At 35.6% G+C, this 21,498-nt stretch overlaps 1 protein-coding gene across 1 annotated transcript in view; it reads right to left on the bottom strand.

The window, feature by feature from the left end:
• Positions 1-21,498, bottom strand: part of LOC125257690 (amyloid beta (A4) precursor protein-binding, family B, member 1 interacting protein) — a 31,367-nt gene that overhangs the window by 3,339 nt on the left and 6,530 nt on the right. The window contains exons 2-10 of the mRNA XM_048174307.1: positions 20,731-20,790; positions 18,028-18,127; positions 15,536-15,786; positions 14,407-14,484; positions 9,926-10,085; positions 5,283-5,404; positions 4,844-4,918; positions 4,416-4,559; positions 4,121-4,231 (exon numbers count right to left, since the gene is read on the bottom strand). Of these exons, the coding sequence (XP_048030264.1) occupies positions 4,121-4,231; positions 4,416-4,559; positions 4,844-4,918; positions 5,283-5,404; positions 9,926-10,085; positions 14,407-14,484; positions 15,536-15,786; positions 18,028-18,127; positions 20,731-20,790 (1,101 nt within the window). The remainder of the gene's footprint in view (positions 1-4,120; positions 4,232-4,415; positions 4,560-4,843; positions 4,919-5,282; positions 5,405-9,925; positions 10,086-14,406; positions 14,485-15,535; positions 15,787-18,027; positions 18,128-20,730; positions 20,791-21,498) is intronic.

Raw genomic sequence — 21,498 nt, 5'->3', positions numbered from 1 at the left:
TTGGTGAATAACTTATATAAATTAATTCATGATTTTCTAATATTAGTTTTTTTTCCCCCCAAATAGACAGTTGATGTTGTTAACATTGATTTGCTTACAGATGTTGATGATTGAGCTGCAGTTGCACAGCAGAGCCAGTAGATGGCACACTAAAATCACAATTTGATTGCCAATGCCCCTTTACTGCCACACTTTAGTATTAAATATTGCTAAAATGGACAAAAACAATGTTGTTCTTTATTATGATGAATTATTGCATACATGCAAAGAGTGCATGCCCTTTTTCTGTTGGAGTCTAGTTTTCATTTTGCATCTGGTACATTTATTGCATTTCATCATGTGTTTGCATTAATTGCTTGACATACACAAAAACAGCCCATCCTAACCTAAACAAGCTGAAACACCCTTGATGGTTTGATGATTTGTCACGTTTTTTTTAACAAGAGATCAGCACATCAGGTTTTGCTATTATCCTAAAAGGTATATTTGTTGTCTATGGGTTGATGTTGGTAAAATAGCTTTTTACAGTCTTTAGCTAGTTATATTTTTTCCATGCCTCATTTTTAATTTGGTAGAACAATAACCCAGAGAGTGTAAACTGTTGAGGTATTCTGAATTGTGTGCAAAGGTTTTAATTACAGGACGGCTCTGCCAACTGCATAGTCTGAACACAAAAATAACCAGAAAAAATATTTTGACCTTTCACTACTTGTGGCAGGCTACTAAACCATAGTATCTTGTTAAAATTATAGACGTAATATTCATTTGTAAAGGCGTGAGAGCCATGATAGCAGCACGTGAGCTAGTTTTAAACTGGTTGCCTTTCTGCGTGCATAAAAATATACTGTAAACAGGTAGCTGTGGGTGCCACAGGGTTCGCTCTCAGGCCCACTGTAGTTCTTCACACAAGATGTAGCAACTTCTTTACCAGATGTAGAAAGTTTACACATCAGTTATTTTAGTAACACTTTTTCCTTGTTGCTGTGTAATTAAGTACTGAGTAATATTAAAACTACAGTCCATAAGCTTTGCGTCTTTGTCGCCATCTCTGTTTGAAATGTGCAATTGCAGTTATTTGCGGAATTATCTTATTTATGTGGTTGTGCATCGGCACGGCTCCTCAGCGCAGATGAATCTAATGTTTTGAGGTGTAGCTGTGTGTGAGCTGTCAGTCAACACATCAGTGTGGATCTTCACCGTACATCATAATTACAGATACTGTGTCTTGTATGTCCAAAGAGTTTCACTGGAAAATGTCATCTGAAGAAGTAAGTAACATGTCATCCACTTTTGATCTGACCAAAAAAAAAAGTTTTGCAATAAATCGCATAACCAATGGAGTAAATTATTATTGTTATACTTTGTTCTCGAATTGTTAATGTTAAAAACATCAACATTGCGTGACTATGTGTCTGTAGTGTGTATTAACGTTCTCCATAACTGCATGGATTAAGTGAAAACGTATGCTACTGTTACCTTATTACCCAATGAACCACTGAAATGTTTTACCTGTCCAGCAGAAAAATAGCCATCTCTGCATCATTTTGAAACCCTTTTAAATCACGGAGTTCACGCCACCTTTCAAAAGCCCTGCCGACATTTATTTATTCTTTCGCATGGGCCTGATCGCTTTCCTTTTTTTACTGTAGGCTCTCTGCAGTCTGAAGTCTTTTACGTTTTTCCACAGTTGTCGATGATGATTGTCGTTTTGAACTGTCTGGATTACAAGCCACAATCTCAAGTTTAAATACATTCCAAGAAGAGGCTACAAATGATCCGCCACCTGCAGCATCCTCACATGCGATATAGCCTACTAGCCGGGACTCCTTTCTGTTTACAGACGCGATGTAAAGACGTTAAGACAAACATCAGCAAACTTCTATTTCTCGCGGAAACCTACCAGTACCACTCGATTTAGAAAACATTATTACTAGCTTACTGTTGTGAATCGGGCTAAGGTAAGGAGATAGATTTGAACACTGTTTGGTTATGTACTTGCTCAATAATTGATTTTGATCATTTTTAACCAAAAAAAAGTTACGGACTGTAGCTTTAATAAACATCATGTCCTTACTATAGGTTTACTGTTAGGGTTTGGTTTATTGTTCGTTGCTTGTAGTTATGCTGTTATTACTACAGAAAGTAGATGTAACAAGGACACTGTAAAATAAAGTTACCATTATATTTTATAAGATGCTGTTTTGTATAAACTATAAAATACTGTACCATTTCTTGAATTTTTCCTCTTGCTATCTAAGAAAGATTCAACTTTTGTGTATCTTCAAACCCCCATCCTTTATGTTTCATGTTCCCACAGCTAATGCTAGCTCTCATCCACGCACGCTAAACAGGAAAAGATTTTTCCTCAACCACTTCCTGCGTTCTAGAAGTTCAATGCAACACATTGGCTTTTATCTTTGGGGGTAGTCATTTGGCTAATTATTATATATTAAAGCACCAGGCATAAAAGAAGCGCAGACCTTGAAATAATTATTGTACAATTCGTGTTTAGCAGCCAAAGGTTTGGGATTACACCTACCAGCTTGAGTAGTGGTTTTTGAGTGGACACTTATGAAAGAGAAGCAAGCAGATTTATGGTGCGTAAATATCAGATAGTGCCTGGAGTACCTAAAGATACCTTGTTATTATGGCAAATTACTTAAAAAGCTGAGGTCGCACCTTAACACTGACCCAAGACTAGATTTACCATTTAGTCATTAAATAGGAATATCATTTGGGGATGTAGTTTTGGATCAGTGGAGCATTTTGAAGGGTTGCAGAAAGGTCATCTTCAAGGTTCTAACCCTGTCACACTATTGCACCACTCCAGGACGCTGAGGGGAAATGGATGCTATTTAAAGGGATGTAATTTACAGCTTCTTTTGCTTTGAGCCTCATGTTTTTTATGTCTGCTTTCATGTCCATGACTAGCCTACTGCTGATAGAGCAGCATTTTGTTACGGAAATGATGAGGATTCACTTTATGTCCCAAAGTTCAGAAGCACCATGAAAACCTCAGTTTGGGTTTTTAAAAATATCCAACATCAAAATTCAGCATATTTCATGGAAAGAGAAGTGTTAATATGTATTCTCATCATCACAATAGTTTTACATACCAAAAGTTGCTCTAAAATAGACACAATAATAAATTAGATGGTATTTGGCTTGGAACACTTTTTTGCTCCTTTTTACACAAAGTGTGTAATATTATACCCCCCCCCCCCCCCAATTTTAATTAAATCAGTGTTGCAGAATGTGTTAAAGGAGAAAATTAGCTTAAAACCTAAAACTAGACTTGTGACTACAAAACCATCATAATGACCTCGTGAAAAAACACTTTAGCATAATTTTCAAAAAGGAAAAAAAATACAGAAAAATTACAGAAATAATGTACTTTAAAATAATTGATTTGAGTGTAAAACTGAATGTAATATTCCGGACATTTAATTGCATATTAATTGCAATTAAATTAAATGTATTCCAGTTAAAATTTATATTAAATGCAATTACTTGAACTTTAGTGTTAATGGTCAACTAAAATATATTTTAATTTATTTATTTATTTTGAATCTTTCATGTTGTATTTCCTGTATTAAATGTATCTGTAATAATTACACATTTGAAATGAAGTTGCAATTTAGTACATTTAAAATATTAACTTTAAATGTAATACAGAATAACCGGATAACACAACCATTAATAATCATGTACTTTACATGTGCTTTAGTATGTTAGTCAACACATCAAATTAAGTGTACTTCTTTAAAGCATGACAATTGATTATTAAAATATGATTTTAAATGTCTTTATTCTAAAACCTTTAATTTGACATTATTGCAACGTACACTTTTTTGAACTTAAGTGAACTTAACACACTTAAAAGTAAACTTAAATGGCCTTTTGTTTAATTAATATATTACCTGCAAGTATTTTTTTTTTTTAAATATATGTTTAAGATTTAAAGTACACTACAATTGCACGTTCAATAGAATTAAGTGCACTTCATTTCAAGGGTGGGCCGTTTGTTTTACTTTATTCATCCTTGTCACACTGTAAGTTTCTGCTCCAAACTCTGTGTTGATGTTAAAGTGAGAGCGTTCATCATAACAGGACACTGTACCTTGAGAATGAAGCAGTGGTCTGTTGGAGCTTTGTATTTGTTTCTATATTCTTTGCAGTAGTAGACGTTCACATTGTCAAACTGCACCAAACACACAAGATCCCGTGATGCCTGATGGAGAGAAAACCCCATAATGCACTGAAATTTAGTTTCTTGACATTTTCACCAAGCCAGTTATTATTTAGGTTTAGTCATTAAGTGTTCATTTAAATAGCAGCCTGATGTACAATAAGGGAGGATTTGTCTGAACTCAAAATACTCCGTATGTTTCACTGTCTGGGTTGCCTGATCTGACCTTTGTCTTGCCTTTGGGTGAGTAATACAATCCAGAGGCTCGCAGCAGGAAGTAGCGCTGTTTCCAGGATTTCTTGCCATCCTCCTTCAGATACAGAACGCCCTCAAGGTCAGGCACAATGACGGAGGCTCCACAAAAATTCTCCTATACCCAGAAATACAGAACCAGACATAAAGACTTTGTTCATTCACTTACACTCGTGTCATTCATGTCGACTTTCTGTTCACCGCACTGGAACGACATGAGGGTGAATAAATGATGATAACATTTTCATGTGTGGGTGAGACTTGTTTAGACCTGCATTTCTCGTTTAAATGGCTTCAATTATGACATTAAATCTGACTCCATTAAATACTTTTGATGAACATCTACATCTGTAAATTGACCTAAAATCTCTCAATTATAACAAAAGTTAAAGCCAGACGCACCTCCAGAAGTTGTTCTTTGTCTTTTTCTTTCATGTCCATTAGAGATTTCTTATCCTTTTTCCACATATAAAATATCTGTAAAAGAAATAGACATAATTTTAATCAGCATTCAACAAAATTTCAATAATTATTTTTTAAGTAAACATTTTGGTCTAAACTTAAGAAGTCTTCTAGACTTCTTCCATTACAGAAGTCTGTCAATGTGCTGAGTTTAACTGTTTTCTAATTTCTCTTCCATTTTTTTTAAATTGAACTAGAAATAGAGAAGTCAGAGAACAGTTTTTGCATGGGAAATATCACAGTTCTGTAGGCAGAGGAAACAATATACTGTAAGTGAAAGGCGTTATTTTTAGTGCTTTTGTATTTTACTTTAATATTATCAGAAGCTGTAATTCAATGTGTATTGGCAAGAAGCACAAATAGCTGTCCAAACACTTGCCTGAGGGTTTCTGAACACTTCATATTTGTCTTTTTTCTCCTGAAAAATCACTTTGTTTTCACTGTCCCTGGTCCATGTAGAAAGAGGATCCACTAGGTTCTCATGGTCCTCAAACCCCCGCTCTGTGGAAAGTTCAAACTCAATTCAAATGTCACTGTTTTTGTCCATACTACATTCTCCTATTTTATATTGATAATCAATATTGCCCCTTTGAACTTATGCACAGATTTTGTCAAGATTGATTTAACAGACAATTTTATCCAAAGCTACATGAATAAAGTCATACATTTGTGTGTTCTCAGGGAACTGAACCATGATCTTGGGTTTACCTTGCAGCTACATGCACTGATGGAAAACAATGTTCAGATTTAGTTGCACACACATGCATACATAGTTCAATCATAAAACTCTTCAGAGCAGCTGATTGGTTCTTCTAAGTGCAACACACCATGGGAATTTTCTTAGACCCCCTCCTTCCCCAGCACCACCTGCCTAGATCTAGAGGGGGTTCTCCCTACTTTCTTTGCAGAAACTTGTAACCTATTCCCTGTATTTATGCACGTTTCAGCAGTAGCCTCCACTCATGCCAGCAGCAGCAGATCTAGTCCATAATACATTTCAATCTTATCAATAAAATGGTGTTTAAGTTTTGGGAGTTGTCATTATTGAAATACATACATACTGTTTTAAATGTGCTTACTAATAATGTTTGACTTTAATTGCATACAAAAATAAGTAAATAAATGAATAAATATATAATGTTTTTGAATAGTACTTGTTTTCATTTATAATGTACTTTGCATTGAAAAAAAAAGACATTGTGCACTAAAAATATGGACTGAAGCTGAAAGGTCCTCTGAAAGAATTAATTAAAAATACAGTAAAAATACAGTTTTTAATAGTAAACGTAACTTCAGTACCAAATGGGAGGCCTTTAATATCTGAACTTCCCATTGCTAATCTGTATTCTAATAAGCATAAAAGTACACAACAAACACAAATATAGAATAGAACTTCCTCTGAAATTTCATCTGAACTTCCTTTTAAAGGTGTAAGGTAGCTGGATTGAAGCCGAAAATATTAACAGAAATATAATAGCAAATAAAAAATATAAAAATGCAAACAAAAATAAATAAATGCAGTTTTTAAAAATAATTTTTAAAAATAACTTGATAAATGATTATCATAAACTTAATAAGCGAATGAGAGTTTTTACTGCGTGCAGCTCTCATTGCATTGATGCCAAACTAGACTCTGTGTTCTTATCTGTACTGCTGTCTGTAACCTCTCAGGTTCTCAGTTAAAGACTGCATATACTGATTAAAAGCTTATGGGTGGTCTGACATTTGGTGCGGTCACTGGCATTCACAGGCAATAAATGGAAGCCATTTTCCCTGAGCATATGTATGATTTCCTGTGTCCTTCAACTCGATGAGAGCTCACTAATGGATGAGAGTAGTGTGAAAATATGTTTGTGAACAGAAAGAAACAACAAGACAGTATGTAAGTATCTGCCTTTGGATGTGTGAGACTTATGATTCATTACCACTATAGACAAATAACTAAGAATAGCAAAGCGTGGTAAACCATAAAACCATTTGCAATATCATATTGCAATGTTTTATACAGCTAAAAATGACTGAAAGTGGACGACTGTCAGCAAAAGGTTGAATCAAAGATGGAAATTAAAGGCTGAATCTATTTGCATGTAGTTCTTTAATCAAATCAAACTCTAAATTATACTTCTTCAGGATATCAGTGTAACCCTCTACACCCAGGTCCTACTCGCCCCGCTTGGGCCTTGAATTTGGGTCTCCGCCATGGAAGTCGGACGGTCTAACAAGGAGGCTAAAGGCTACAACCTCTAGCATCAGTCTCTAGAGCATCTCTTGAGATCAGAGGAGTGAGGTTTACTTGCACAGCAACTACTAGCTGGCCTCCGTTACATCAGGAAACAAAAAAGCAAAGAACAGAACAACTACTTATAATAGATGAGATCTGACTAAGACTGAAACAAACACAGGACTATAAATACACAGAGAAACGCTTGGGACTAAACAAGATAATTAACTAGACACAGGTGGAACACATGAGGACAAAACAAAAACCATGATAATTGATGAACTACTGAACAGGGAACAGCGCAAATCAAACAAGATCATGATTAAAACCAAACTTAAACCAAGAACAGATGAAACAATGACACCAGAAACCAGACATATTCAATTTACAATTGGCAGTGAGTGACCACTCCTTCATCTGTGTGTGTCAGAGCTGTTTAGATGTTCCTCATCAGTACTTTTTGATGATCATAAGTCACTCACTGTAGGAAACATCATCATCATGCGAGGATGATGCTTCTCTAAAATGAACTTGGGTGTAACAAACTTCCAAAGACCTTTAACATAGCTAAACACTGACAATGTTTCTGATTAAATGTTTCTGGTGAGTTTCCTCACACTCTTTTACCTACATAGGCAGCTCACTTTAAAGGGGAGGCACACCACCCTCAATATGATTATAAGATTAGTGGTCAGCTGATTTAAGTTTGTTCAGTTTCCAATTGTTAAACTATAATATTTGGTCCCCATTATATATAAGTATATTAAAAAACTGTACTTGCAAATAATATAATAATAAAACAAACAGCCAACTTAAAGAGAGAGTACACTTTCATGACTGTTTCTTAACTTTTAAATAGTGTGCTTTGTAATAATGTTTATAATATATATATATATATATATATATATATATATATATATATATATATAATAATTAAAAGTTTTACTTTAAAATACATTTAAATATGTTTAAAACATAGCCTTAATACACTTATTTTAATGTGTTGTTTGACATCCTAAAGCACATGTAAAGTAGGTCTATAGTTATTAAAGTTAATCCTAATCCTACCCTAAACCTATAGTAAGTACATGTAGTTAACTCAGTACTTAAATGTATAAGTGCACTAAAATAAAGTATAATCAAGAGTGCTTATTACAGAAAAAAAAAATACTTAAGTGCTACTGCTAACCTGTGGGTTTAGTTGTAATTATGCAATATAAAGTTGTAATTATTGTGTAATTATGCACAATTTATAGTTATTATGCTACTAACTACATGTATTGTGTAACAAGGACACTGTAAAATAGTGTTGCCACACTCTTTTTAAAATTATACTGTTTTGTCCAATAAAATATGTCATTAGCATGTAGCTAATATAAGCTAATTAGTCTGTTACTCCAATAGGCATAAAAGTATACACAGCACACAAAATATAGAGTAACTTCCTCTGAAAGTAACTAACGTGAGCTGTTTTCTTTTTTAAACTATTATCTTAACTTGACTTTGGATTGAAGCTAAAAATCGCACTGAAAGTGTGATGTGTATGCCAGAACCTAGCTAGACGCACATTGACTTAACTGTTTTTATAAATACTTTTCAGTGTAGCAAGAATTATGTGCATATTTGTAATTAAACCTTTTGCCATTGCACTTGCATTTAAATTAAAATGTATTTTAGTTATTTAATAATTAATAATTTAATAATTTTAAATGTGTAATAATTTTCAATTGGCTAAACTTAAGAGCATTAAGGACTTAAGTACTAAAAGACTAAAGTTTACTGTTGGACTGTGGATGAAAATTAGCCTAAATCCGGTACAATGCATGAAATGGCAACATTTATGATAAAAATAAATGTAAATGTAAAAACATGGTCCCTTTTCAAATAAATAAATAGAACTAAACTATTGACACTTGTATGCCTTGTATTTAAATATATTAGTCATTTTGTAATGATGAAGTTGCAACTTTTAAACTTTAAAATATATTAATTTCAAATGTAAAATCAAATAAGACACTAGTTCCAATTATAATCAAGTTCTTTACATGTGCTTTAGTATGTTAATCAACAAATAAAAATAAGTGTACTTATTTAAAGCATTACTATTACTACTATTAAATTACTATTATTACTATTAAAGCAAAGATTATTTAAACATTATGTACTTTAAAATAAAACTTTTAATTTGACATTATTTCAGAGTGCACTTGTTAAGTGTGTTGAAAAACACACTCATGAAAGTGGGCTCTCTTTAAGTATACTGAAGTGGCCTTTACTTCATTATTAGTAGTATAGTATATTAAAGTACAGTTTTTCAAAAAAAATAAAAAATAAATAAAAATACCTTATATGGTTTGAAGTACACTATTCAATACAATTAATTTCACTTCTTTTTCATAAGGGAAAAGAACAAATGGAATAACAAGATCAATCCAGTCTCTTTAAGTCTATTTATCTAAAATTGGGCAGCCAGACAGCAAACTTAATGGCTGTAGATGAATCCTCAGAGCAGATGGAGAAAGAGAAATGGGGGATTCCGATCATAAGCACTGTATTTCCTCATGATAGGGAGGTTGAATGACAGTGTCTGGGGCAGTAAATTAAACCCACCTGTCGTTGGTGCGTGAGAGTGAATGTGTATGGTGGTACGTCAGCTCTGTACTGTGAGCTCACTGGAGCCTGGCTGTCAGCACGCCAATAAAAACCCACTTCATCATCTTTGCAAAATCCAATACTATAAAGCTGATGACGACTGAATGGACATGTATGTGTGTATGTGTGTGTACATGGATGATACTCACCAGTCTGTAAGTCAGGGTTTGTCTCACACACACACCAGTCTACATTGCAGTCACAGTGTGTCTTCTCAAATAAGTTGTCCATCACATCTCTGACCGTTTGTCTCTCATCCACCATCAGAGTCTTTGAGCTGCCATCTGTAATCACCACTTTCACGACCAGCTATCACAACAAATGATAAATAACAAGGTTAAAGTCAGTTAACGGGATAACGGCATGTTTGTTTTTTGGTGATTTTCATCTGCTTTTCATGGAATTATGGCATTATTCATTGACATCTTTGCATGCCCAAAAAGAAAAAAACCCAAAACAAACTGTGGTTTTGATGCTTTGTATGTTGGTCAGATAGTTTCATCCAGTTTAAGTGAGCAGTTCTTGTCCAGAATATTCTGCAAAGTGGACTAAAGTTGAACTTCTGGCTAAACAAATTAGTTGAAGCCTGGTGGGAGCACTAGTACATGCTGGTGACAAGCCATGCTGGTCTTTTCAACAGGGTCTATGCACAGATGTTTGGAAAGCAGAGATATGAATGGTCTTATAGACAGATACACTCTAATAATGGTATGTGAACTGCAGAGGGACATCTTGTTTTGTACAGACCACAATGTTGCAATTATAGTTGCAACTTTAAATCTGATGTTGTTGTAACAACTATTAAAACACATAGCTAAACCACTTTGAGCACCTTAAGTAACCAACTTCATCACTTAGGTGTGATCTCCACTTTCACAACATTAAGTCAGTGTGGGTCAGTGTAGCCTACAAACAGACTTTTTAGACTGGTGATCCCTCCTGGAGTCTTACCGATGACACACTTGATTTTTTACACTATTGAGAAGAAAGCAATTGGCAGCTAATGTAAAAAGTAAAGTACATCTAAGTGAAAACATCCTTTATTGCTGAAAAGGCCATTTAAGATTCAGGAGATTCAGATGTTTCTCCTAAAATTCCTAATGAGACATAAAACTAGACACATATTTTGCAGTTGTTGACATACAGTATGATTATGGATCTATACATTTCTAACAACAATTTGGACAGTTATGTAGAAGAGACCAGCTCATTTGAGTCAAGGTCGAAAGTAGGTTGAGTCTGAGAAAGCCAGTCAACACCAAGGACTTAAGCCAATACTTAGACTTAAGGAGGGTTGAAGATCAAGACCAGAAGAGGGTCAATTCCGAGTCAAGACAGAGATCAGAAGAGGGCTGAGTTTGAGTCAAAAAGCAAGACTAGAAGAGGGTTGAGTCCAAGTCAAGACAGAGACCAAAAGATGGTCAAGTCTGACTCATAACAGAGACCTGAAGAGAGTAGAGTCCAAGTCAAGACCGAGAACTGAAGAGGATTGAGTCTGAGTCAATACAGAGACCAGAAGTTGGTCGATTCTAAATCAAGACCGAAACCTGAAGATGGTCTAGTCCAAGTCAGGACAGAGACCAAAAGAGGGTTGAATCTAAGTCAAGACCGAGACCTGAAGTGGGTCAAATCTGAGTCAAGGCCGAGAACTGAAAAGGATTGAGTCTGATTCAATACAGTGACCAGAAGTTGGTTGAGTCTAAATCAAGACCGAAACCTGAAGATGGTCTAGTCCAAGTCAGGACAGAGAACTGTAGAGGGTTGAGTCCGAGTCACAACAAAGACCTGAAGAAAGCAATTGGCAGCTTAATGTAAAGGGTCGAGTCCAAGTCAAGACAGAGACCAAAAGAAAGTCGAGTCTGATTCAAGACCAAGACCTGAAGTGGGGCGAATCCGAGTCAAAGACCGAGAACTGAAGAGGATTGAGTCTGAGTCAATACAGAGACCAGAAGTTGGTTGAGTCTAAATCAAGACCGAAACCTGAAGATGGTCTAGTCCAAGTCAGGACAGAGAACTGAAGAGGGTTGAGTCCGAGTCAAGACAGAGACCAAAAGAGGGTTGAATCTAAGTCAAGACCGAGACCTGAAGTGGGTCGAATCCGAGTCAAGACTGAGAACTGAAAAGGACTGAGTCTGAGCCAATGCAGAGACCAGAAGAGGGTTGAGTCCAAGGCCGCGTTCACACAGCAGCAGAATACGGTTGTCAGTCCTGTATTTGAGTCCTTAATACGGTTATGTTCACACACAGTACGGTTATTTACGGGAGTGACAACCGCATTCTATAACCGAACTCACACCTGTAAATTTTCAGGACTCACAACCGCATTCTCTGAATATTCACGCTGTATAAACGGAACCACACTGGACAACTAGTTGTCTGTCACGTCATACAGTGTGGGAGAGCCGCTCTGCTAAGGTGTTTTGTGAGTGGTTTCGCTTTCAAACACAAAACATACATAACAGCCAGTAAGATTTGTGTATGTGTGTGTGTGTGTGTGTGTGTGTGTGTGTGTGTGTGTGTGTGTATAACTGTAAGTGTAACTGGGTGTGGGAGTGGAAATATATGAATAAGAAGCATGTAGGGAAGTACAACAGACATAACCAGAGTTAAAAAAAAAAAAAAAAAAAAAATATTATATATATATATATATATACACACTCTCATTTCATCCGGAATGAGGGGGAGGTTAAAGGATCAGGAAGAGGACAAATAAAAAAATAATAGTAGTAGTAATAGCAATGATAATAATAATAATAATAATAATAATAATAATAATAATAATAATAATAATAATAATAATGATAATATAATAGTAGTAGTTGTAATAGCAATGATAATAATAATAATAATAATAATAATAATAATAATAATGGTAATATTGATACAGCTATTAATGATCAGGTATTATAAAGCTGCCTCTGATCCCTCTCCTTGCCATAGGATAGACCCCTGCCAGCGTCATGTTGCAGAGGGCTATCAAGGTGAGGTGCTGCGGGGCCCAGGGTCCCAAAATCCACACCCATCTCTGGCCGTCCCACACATGCCACGCTTACCCTGTCTTTGTGTTTTTTTTGTTTTGTTTTTTTATAAATATGGCTGCTTTCATTGCTATACTCATGATAGGCATATGCACACACACACATCTCATCTCTCAATATGTCGACTAGTGTATAATGCATTAAAAAAGCATGGCGTGCAGCATGGAACCAGCCCAGTGCAAAGCCCAGGCCGCCACGCCCATGCCACACTTACCCTATGTGTGTGCTTTTTTTTTTTTGTTTTAAGCTCCAAATGAATGTGTGTGTGCACCTCATCTAATATGTGAAGCATTAAAACAGCGAGACGTGCTCTAGAGACATGTCTCTATTTATTCTTTCTGAGGTCTAGGAGAAACAAATTAGATATTGAACAAATGTTATTTTTTTAAGGGATGTCCTATATAAGGCCTCTTTTGGCAAATGTCTGAGCATGCAGCAGATTGGCAGTATGTTTTAGAATGCCATGATCTCATTGAGGTGAAGTGACGTTGAAATGGCTATGCGCCCATGGAAAAACATGAGATATTCTCTTTATTAATTTTGTCCAATAATAAAAAAAAAAGATTCGGGAATGTGTGTTTTAGTTTGGTTGGTAATCACAGGCAGAGAGTGAACCAACTCCAGGGTAAGCAGGGGCGGATCTAGAAAATTACTGAGGACTGTGAGGGGTGGCAACACCAAGGCAAATAAGCATTCAGTCATCTATACTTAATCTATACTGTATCATCTATACCTCATCTACTGTATGCCTTAATTAAAAACAAAATATAGCCACAAGGTGCAAGCAGTAAAACAACATCCATAAAAGTCCATCTTGAATATTCACTGAAAGATAGTGTTTGATGAAACAAGTTACAGCAACACACAAGTGTCAAAAAGGACAACTGACTTTCATAAGAAATATTTTAGTGTTAGATTAAACAAAAAGTCAAAAATACCCCTCTTAAATGTTCGCTGTTGTAATGCATATGATCATAATTATTGTGATGTAAGTGTGGAATTATATTTAACATTTAAATGTAGATGAAACGCATGTCATAGGATGTCATAAGTAAATTTTAAATGAATGTGAACTCATCATTTGCAGCTCAAAACTTTATCTTAAGGCTCATTTTTATCATTTATTTCTATAATATATGTAGCTTGCAGTTTAAGAGATTTTTTTTATTATTCATACCACAATAGCTAATAAGTGTCTACATAGAAATGTTATTATAATTTACAAGTTAAATGGTCTCTTCGTTTTAAACGGGCAGCAATATATTTAATCATATCTGGCACAACATCATGTGTGGACACCCACCGGCAGAAACATTAATTGGTGCCTATGCGTCATTACCGTTTTAGAAATGAATAATTGTGGTGGATGTCCGTTCACCCAGACCACTGCACAGAACTGAACAATGCCATGAAAAACACCTATATTTTTGCAGTTAAATAACTCACATTCTTGCTAAAGGAATTTAAAGGTCTTCAGCTGTTTTAGATTTGCCAAAGCAAGCATGAATCATCATGAGGATTATCTGACTGCACTGAATAACATTCAAGTACATTCAAGATTTAAAAATCATTAAAACGACTGCGTCGCTCACCTTTTTCACTTTGGCTTCCTTTAGCTTCTCCAATGCAAGCTTGATTTTATCTGCTTTGAGCTGTTCCTCTTGTTCTTCCTGGGGGGATACAAAATGATCATTACCTAACAGACATGACATAATATATATAATATCAGTGATTTTTGGAGTGATCTGATCTTATTAAGGTTTCATGGAGTCAATGTGATGTCAAAAGGCTGTACATATGCAAGGCTTACTCTGATTATACAGATTAAAATGACAAAAGTAAGAGAGTATTGTGCATCTTAACTGAAATGGAACTTCATAAGTGACTAATTTGTAATGTTCCGCATGGGCAGCAGCTCTAAACAACATACAAATAGTTTGTTGACTCCAGTAAAGTTTGACTAACAATGTAATTAATTAGCATAAATGCATACAATATTGGTAAAATAATCATTGTAATAAGACTAAACTATACTATTACTTTTAAGTTTTGATTAAAATATATCTGCCCTACTGAAGTTAAATATAGTTTTTAAGATTTGAAGTACATTACAAGTGCACATTCAACACAATTAAGGACATTTCTTTTTTCCACATAGCCTGTATCTTACAGCATGGCATCCATCCTGAATACATTTTTTAAACTGAGCATGCCAGAAGGATGAACACAATACTAGCTATCTGAGAAAGCAATATAATTATTCTGCCCAACTTGTTAAACAGCCTTTGCATCGCAAGTACTGTATGTCTGTCATGCTTTAAAGTACTTGTTAGGTTGGCATCTCACTTAAGATTGTGAAACAGAGCTGATCTACATTAGAAAGCCGTCTGGATATCTCCTGTTGTACATTCCGTCAAGCACTGGGCTAGACATAAAATAACATTCAGTGAATATCCAGCTGAGCTAACATTGCAATCATGAGGGTAATTACATTTTACGGTTGGGCTTTTTTTTACATGCAGAGTAGAAATGGATCATAGGGTTCATACTTCATAAAGTTAATGCAGTTTTACAGTGTTGGCTGCACTTAAATTCCATTATATTCATTCACATCTGTTGTTTGGCCTGGTTTGTGTTAAAATAAGCCCTGTAACCTTCAACTAAGGATGTGTTAACCACATGAGGGCTGTGGGTGTGCGGACCATTCAGAATGATATTTACTTTTGATAGTTTAGTGGCGGGTGGTGGGGGTGGAGCTGCAATGGAGTTGGAGGAAGTTGCAGGTTTTGAGGTGTCAGTTGACGCTGGAAGGCCAAAGTTACTCTGAGGCTGTAAGGGTTTTGGGGCAATTGGAGCTGAATCCTTTGACGTATCTCTTTCTGTGGCAAACTTTTCCTCCGTGGCACTGATATCTGCCACCAGGTCAGCCATCAAGGCATCCAAGTCATTGTCTTCCAGATCATGCAGGGATGCTTTAGAGAAACATACAGGGTAACAATGTAAAACAAAAAACACCACATTGTTGACATCTTACGGGGCGGAACAAAAAATTACAGTCCAATCTCATGAGAAAATGTACAGTAATTACAAGGTGGCAATTTCATATGAATTTGTACAATGTGAGTTTTACAATGTACAATGGTTTTTGGGAAAAAAAGTAAGCATGAAGGTCCACCCCTAAACCATCAGTGGGGAATAAGCAGATTGTACAAAACATATAAATGAGGTTGTTCAAATTTATACGAATTAGCCACCAATTCAGCAAAATATAAAATTGTTATGAATTGCAATGAGACTGTGTTAGATACTGTGGCTACAAATTAAGAATTTGGTTCAGATGACTTTGAATTAAAATAAGGAAACTAATAAGTATACCTTTGCCACAACTGAACTAAATTGAGGAAAGGACTTCATAAAACGTAACCACAAATTCACTTCGTGAAAACAAAGTTGTGGGGAAAAAATCTTAATTGGTAGCCAAGATATCTATTTTTATGTATTTATTTTTTGATTATGTCATAACAACCAGAAATAAGGAAAGAAATGAGTTCCTTCAAATACTTCATGGCATCATATCAGTGGTGTAGAAACATGGAATTTTGAATGACAGAATCCTAAACTAGTACATCCAATCCCACGTTAATGCATCACAGTAACACTGTAAACCCTAACGCTCAAAATACTTAATTGGTTTGTGTAGGACAAACTTAAATTAAACATATTAGTTCAGTTATATTAACTGTTATGAGTATTTAGAACTTTCTTTTTCTCTCTCAGCACTGACATATTGCTTTGAGTTGTATGAGCTCATTTCTTTTCATTTAGTCTAACTTCAGTTTAACTGAAGCTTGGATTTCTATTTCCCAGCATGTTTTGCCCATGGCATTCAAAAGGGAAAGTAAATGATCAAATTAAGTGTTACACAATGTTGTTATTTTTTTTGTTGTTGTTGTTGTTGTTGTTTTGTGCAAGATTAATTGATTAATATTTTGTAATGCTAATTTAGAAGATTTTCTATTAATGTGGGTTTTTAGACAGTTAACGTCATGATGACAAGTGGCGCATGCGGCTTGGTTTAAGAACAGGTATGTTTCATGTTGCTGTACTCATTCAGTAAGTGCTATACCATGCTATTGTTAACATGTTAGCAAATTAGCACATTGACATTTTCTTAATTAGTTTGTTATAGCTAGCAAAATATTTATGTTGAGATAACCTGATAATTTTAAGTTAAATATATGAATTAGTGTACTCAAATATGTCAAGTTAAGAACAATAAAAATCGTATTCTCATATTTTGTACCAGTACAAAATAAAAACTTAAAAAAAATCTCATTCAACATTTTTGAGTTCTGACAACTTATTAGTGAAGTAAATAACTCATTTTATTGGCAAACAACTCAAAATAAAAAAAAGTTAATTAACAAATTATTTTATGTTAATTGATATAAAACTATATGAGTTAGCCAAACTTATTCAGGTTTACAGTAAAGAAATTACATATTTACTTCCTAAGTTGAATAGACTACTGAATATATTCTGGTAGTATCACCCACTTTCGGTGCTGTCACTGAAACTGATTAACTGAAATATAAACCATGATATTTCTCTTTCAAAGCACATATTGTGGCAAACCTGTTACTTAAAATGTTTTGGGGGTAAATTTTAAAAATGTTTTATGCCATGGCAAATACAATTGCATACCACGTTACATTGAAAAAAAAATCTAATCTAAATTAACTAGATTTATTGAAGTCAAAAATATTTAACATCACTGAACCTACCTATACATTCATTTATACCAACAAAATTATATGGGTTACATCAGGTAGAAATAGCTGTTTAGGTTAACAAAACAGTGTAATAGTTACAGTTAATCTTCTTGTGCTAAGAACAATGTTCTGTAAAGATTTATCATTTTATTGTTTCTCCTATAATAGAGTTGACCTTTTGAGCTTGATGAGGCCCATATATTAAGTGTGTTATTCAGGCTTTGATCGGAGACATAACATAGAGAAACATTGTCTACTTCAAACAGCCCCATCTGTGCATCTTTGGGCTGCCCTCAGACATAATTTTAAGCAATTTTATGGTTAATTAATCACTAATTTTCTCCAAAAAGAAACACACTTGGTGAATTGATCCTTTCAGGTGAAATAACTTGGTAAGAAAGCAGACACTGGTGAAAAATATTAGGTTGAAATATTGTTTACCATTAAAATCTGTAAAACCAATGGAAAAGTTCATTTGCTGAGGTTCAGGAATGGAGGAAGGTTTAGGCAAAGGCGCAGACTCTGCTTCTTCTCCCAAACTCTGTGAAAAAACAAATGAGGAACAAGCCAAATGATAGATATCAAATATGGTAGCTATTTTTAAAATAACAGAAATAACAGCAAAGGAACTATCATCTTATTAACATGCAGATGTGACAAACATGAGTTGGACAATGAAACGGAAACACTGGCAATATAGTGTTGGAGGTTTCATGGCGGTTGGAGGTTTCACGCTTATGCGCGGCCTGGTGGTCAGTCTTTACCGATTTTACATTCCATCAATAAGAGCAGAGTGTGAAGGTGAAGGTGAATTGGGGTTGGGGGGGGATAGGCTTACATAAAATTGTTCTCACAGTAAGACTTTGTAACCACAGGTAAAACCATACATGGCTACTCACTACTACTGTCAAATGATATTATATTCTGATATGTTATAGGCCTATAAAAAATGCCTAAACACAGGTAAAAAACACCTTCACAAAGACATGAATTATATATTCAACCTACCCACCTAATAAATATATTGCAATATAAATGGTTATAACATAGTTTTCAATATAAATATTCCAAATGTCCACAAACCATGGTAAATTACTACAGTTCACTAATGTTTGTAAGGGTGGTGATTTTGGGATTTAAAAGTCCTCTAACTTCAATCATGGCACAATGTTCTTCCATCAGTCTTGTTGGGAATGTTGAGGCTGTTTCATCCGATTTGAAACTAGTTTAATCATCGAGTGATTTGTAGTTTGTAACCGAGAGGTGTGTGTCGAATTGAAAAGCTTCTCACTAGATGTCGCAACACTGTTGAATAATGGTGTCCGGGAACAAACGCAACACCTTTAAGCTTTCGTTCCGTTATCCACTGGGCCGTGCTGTGTAGTTCAAAGTAAACTAGTGAAACACATGAAAACAGTATTTGTTCTGTATTTGTTGTTGCTGACCGAGAAACAACTTCAGATGATTCAGAGACAGGGCAGTCCAAATAAATCCAACTAGTTTCAGATCATTATGGAAGCGTGTTTGGCCCATTCACGGAAAAGAAAGTCAAAAGAAATACGGGACATGCATAATAACTGCTGAAATATTTGCATGGAATTGGAGAAGTGTGCATGGTACGAACAGTGTATAGCCGTACAGCTTCAGGCGCAACTGTGGCCATGCATCTGACCAAATTTGGCTGCACCGCCAGGCAAAGAGGAGGAGGGAGGTAGGGGTGCCCACGGGCCGGATGAAGGTGATTGGCGGGCCGGATTTGCCAGTTGACGAGCCCTATGGATGAACCATATCCAACAGGAGTAACTGTCGTTACAAATGGAAGCTATCCGAATGGGATGTCCAGGTACTAAACCGGATTAAATCCAAAAAACATAAAACCACAGCAGCCTAACTCATTACAGAATTAAATGCACACCTCGACTCTCCTGTTTCCACTAAAACTGTTTGTCAGGAGCTCCACAGAGTAAATATTCATGGTTGGCTGCTATATCCAAACCTTTGGTCATTCGTACCAATGCCAAATGTAGGTTTCATTGTTGCGAACAGTTCAAATCTTGGGCTATGGGCAATGAGAAATGTATTGTTCTCTGATGAGTCCACCTTCATTGTCTTTCCCACATGGGAGTTATGGTGTGGCGAAGCCCCGAAGAGGATTAACGCCTGGACTGTTGTGTGCCAAGAGTGAAGCACGGGGGTGGATCAGTGATGGATTGGGCTGCAATCTTGGCATTCCCTACTGTTCTTGATGGGCGTGCCACTGCCAAGTACTACCGAACCATTCTGTAGGGCCATGTGCACCTAATGGTTCAAATATTGTACCCTGAAGGGGTGCTGTGTATCAGCATGATAATACACACAACAAGACTTGTGACAGAATGATTTGATGAACATGAAAGTGAAGTTGAACATCTCCCATGGCCTGCACAGTCACCTAATCTACATATTTTTGAGCCACTTTGGGGTATTTTGGAGGACCAAGTCAGAAAACATTCTGTTCTGAAAGAGGAATGGCTCAAAATCGCTCTGGCCAATGTGAAGGACTTGTACCTGTCATTCCCAAGATGAATTGATGCTGTATTGGCCTCAAATGAAGTCCCTACACCAGGGCTGTCCAGTCCTGCTCCTGGAGAGCTATTGTCCTGCAGAGTTTAGCTCCAACCCTAATTAAACACACCTGAACCAGCTAATCAAGGTCTTACTATAGGTTAGAAACTTCTAGGAAGGAGTGTTGAGGCAAGTTGGAGCTAAACTCTGCAGGACAATGGCCCTCTAGGACCAAATTTGGACACCCCTGCCCTACACCATACTAATAACTTCTTATAGTCTAAAACCAGGTGTTTTAGTTTCATTTGTCCAACCCCTGTATATGTCATTGTTATGTGTGCTTCCTGCTTTTATTCCATATTCTGTGTTCAAAATTCATCACATCTCATTACTGGAACTGAATAAAAAAGACTATTGCCATTGTTTGAATGACAGATAACTGTTGTCTTCTGTTGAAGTGACCATAAACATAAAATGAGAATGTTATTATGTATGAAGCTATTTCCATTTTTTTTTACTTTAAGAAACACATAAAGGCACACATGGCACTGATTAGGTTGTCTGTCTGGAAGATATGAGACGTATCCACAGGAAACATACCTGCGTTAGGAGATCCATCTCCTGCAGCATGTCGCTGAACATAGCATCAATGTCTTCCATCTACAACAAGAACAGTTGGGCAATGAGAATTTAACATTTGACATTTAACAAATCGTACAATAGGATTGGGAATTAATCAAATGTAAATACAAACCACTTTTCACAATTATTATTTATTACCATGTTCATATGTAATATTTTCTGGAATAATTAATTCTGTTTGGTGTCTCATGTGGAAGTCTTCATAGTTGAAGTAAACTTTTAAAGTGGTGAATGGAAAATACAACAAATATATATGCATAATTACAAGCAACTAACTCTAAACCCATAACCCCATAAGTACATGCAGTTAATTAATATTACTTGGTACTTAATTGTGTAATTACACTGTAATAACATTACCGTAAAATGAAGTGTAACAAAATATTTTGTATATAAAGACTACTAAACTGTATTCTTTCATCGTCATCCTTGGCAACATACTGGTACTACTTTCATGTCACTACATGCTCTCTCTCTTTTTATGTCAATCATCTTGTGACTCTAAATGCTACTACGAATATGATTTATGGAGGACCAAGAGTCTAAAGTGCATGTTCATTGGACACTTTACTATCCCATGAGGGCACAGGAGAGGATTTGTGAATGCTGGTGAAGCGACGCAACTGCTGTTTGAAGTGACGCTATCAAACACTGAGGTTGTGAAGTTCACAGCAGTCCTTTTTGAAGTTTATGGCCAGACCTTAAAAAACTTTATATGAACACTCC

Source organism: Megalobrama amblycephala, linkage group LG22 (assembly GCF_018812025.1).
Source record: "Megalobrama amblycephala isolate DHTTF-2021 linkage group LG22, ASM1881202v1, whole genome shotgun sequence".
NCBI lineage: Eukaryota > Metazoa > Chordata > Actinopteri > Cypriniformes > Xenocyprididae > Megalobrama > Megalobrama amblycephala.
The sequence above is the reverse complement of the archived record's forward strand: the minus strand, read 5'-3'. Positions and strand labels throughout refer to the sequence as shown.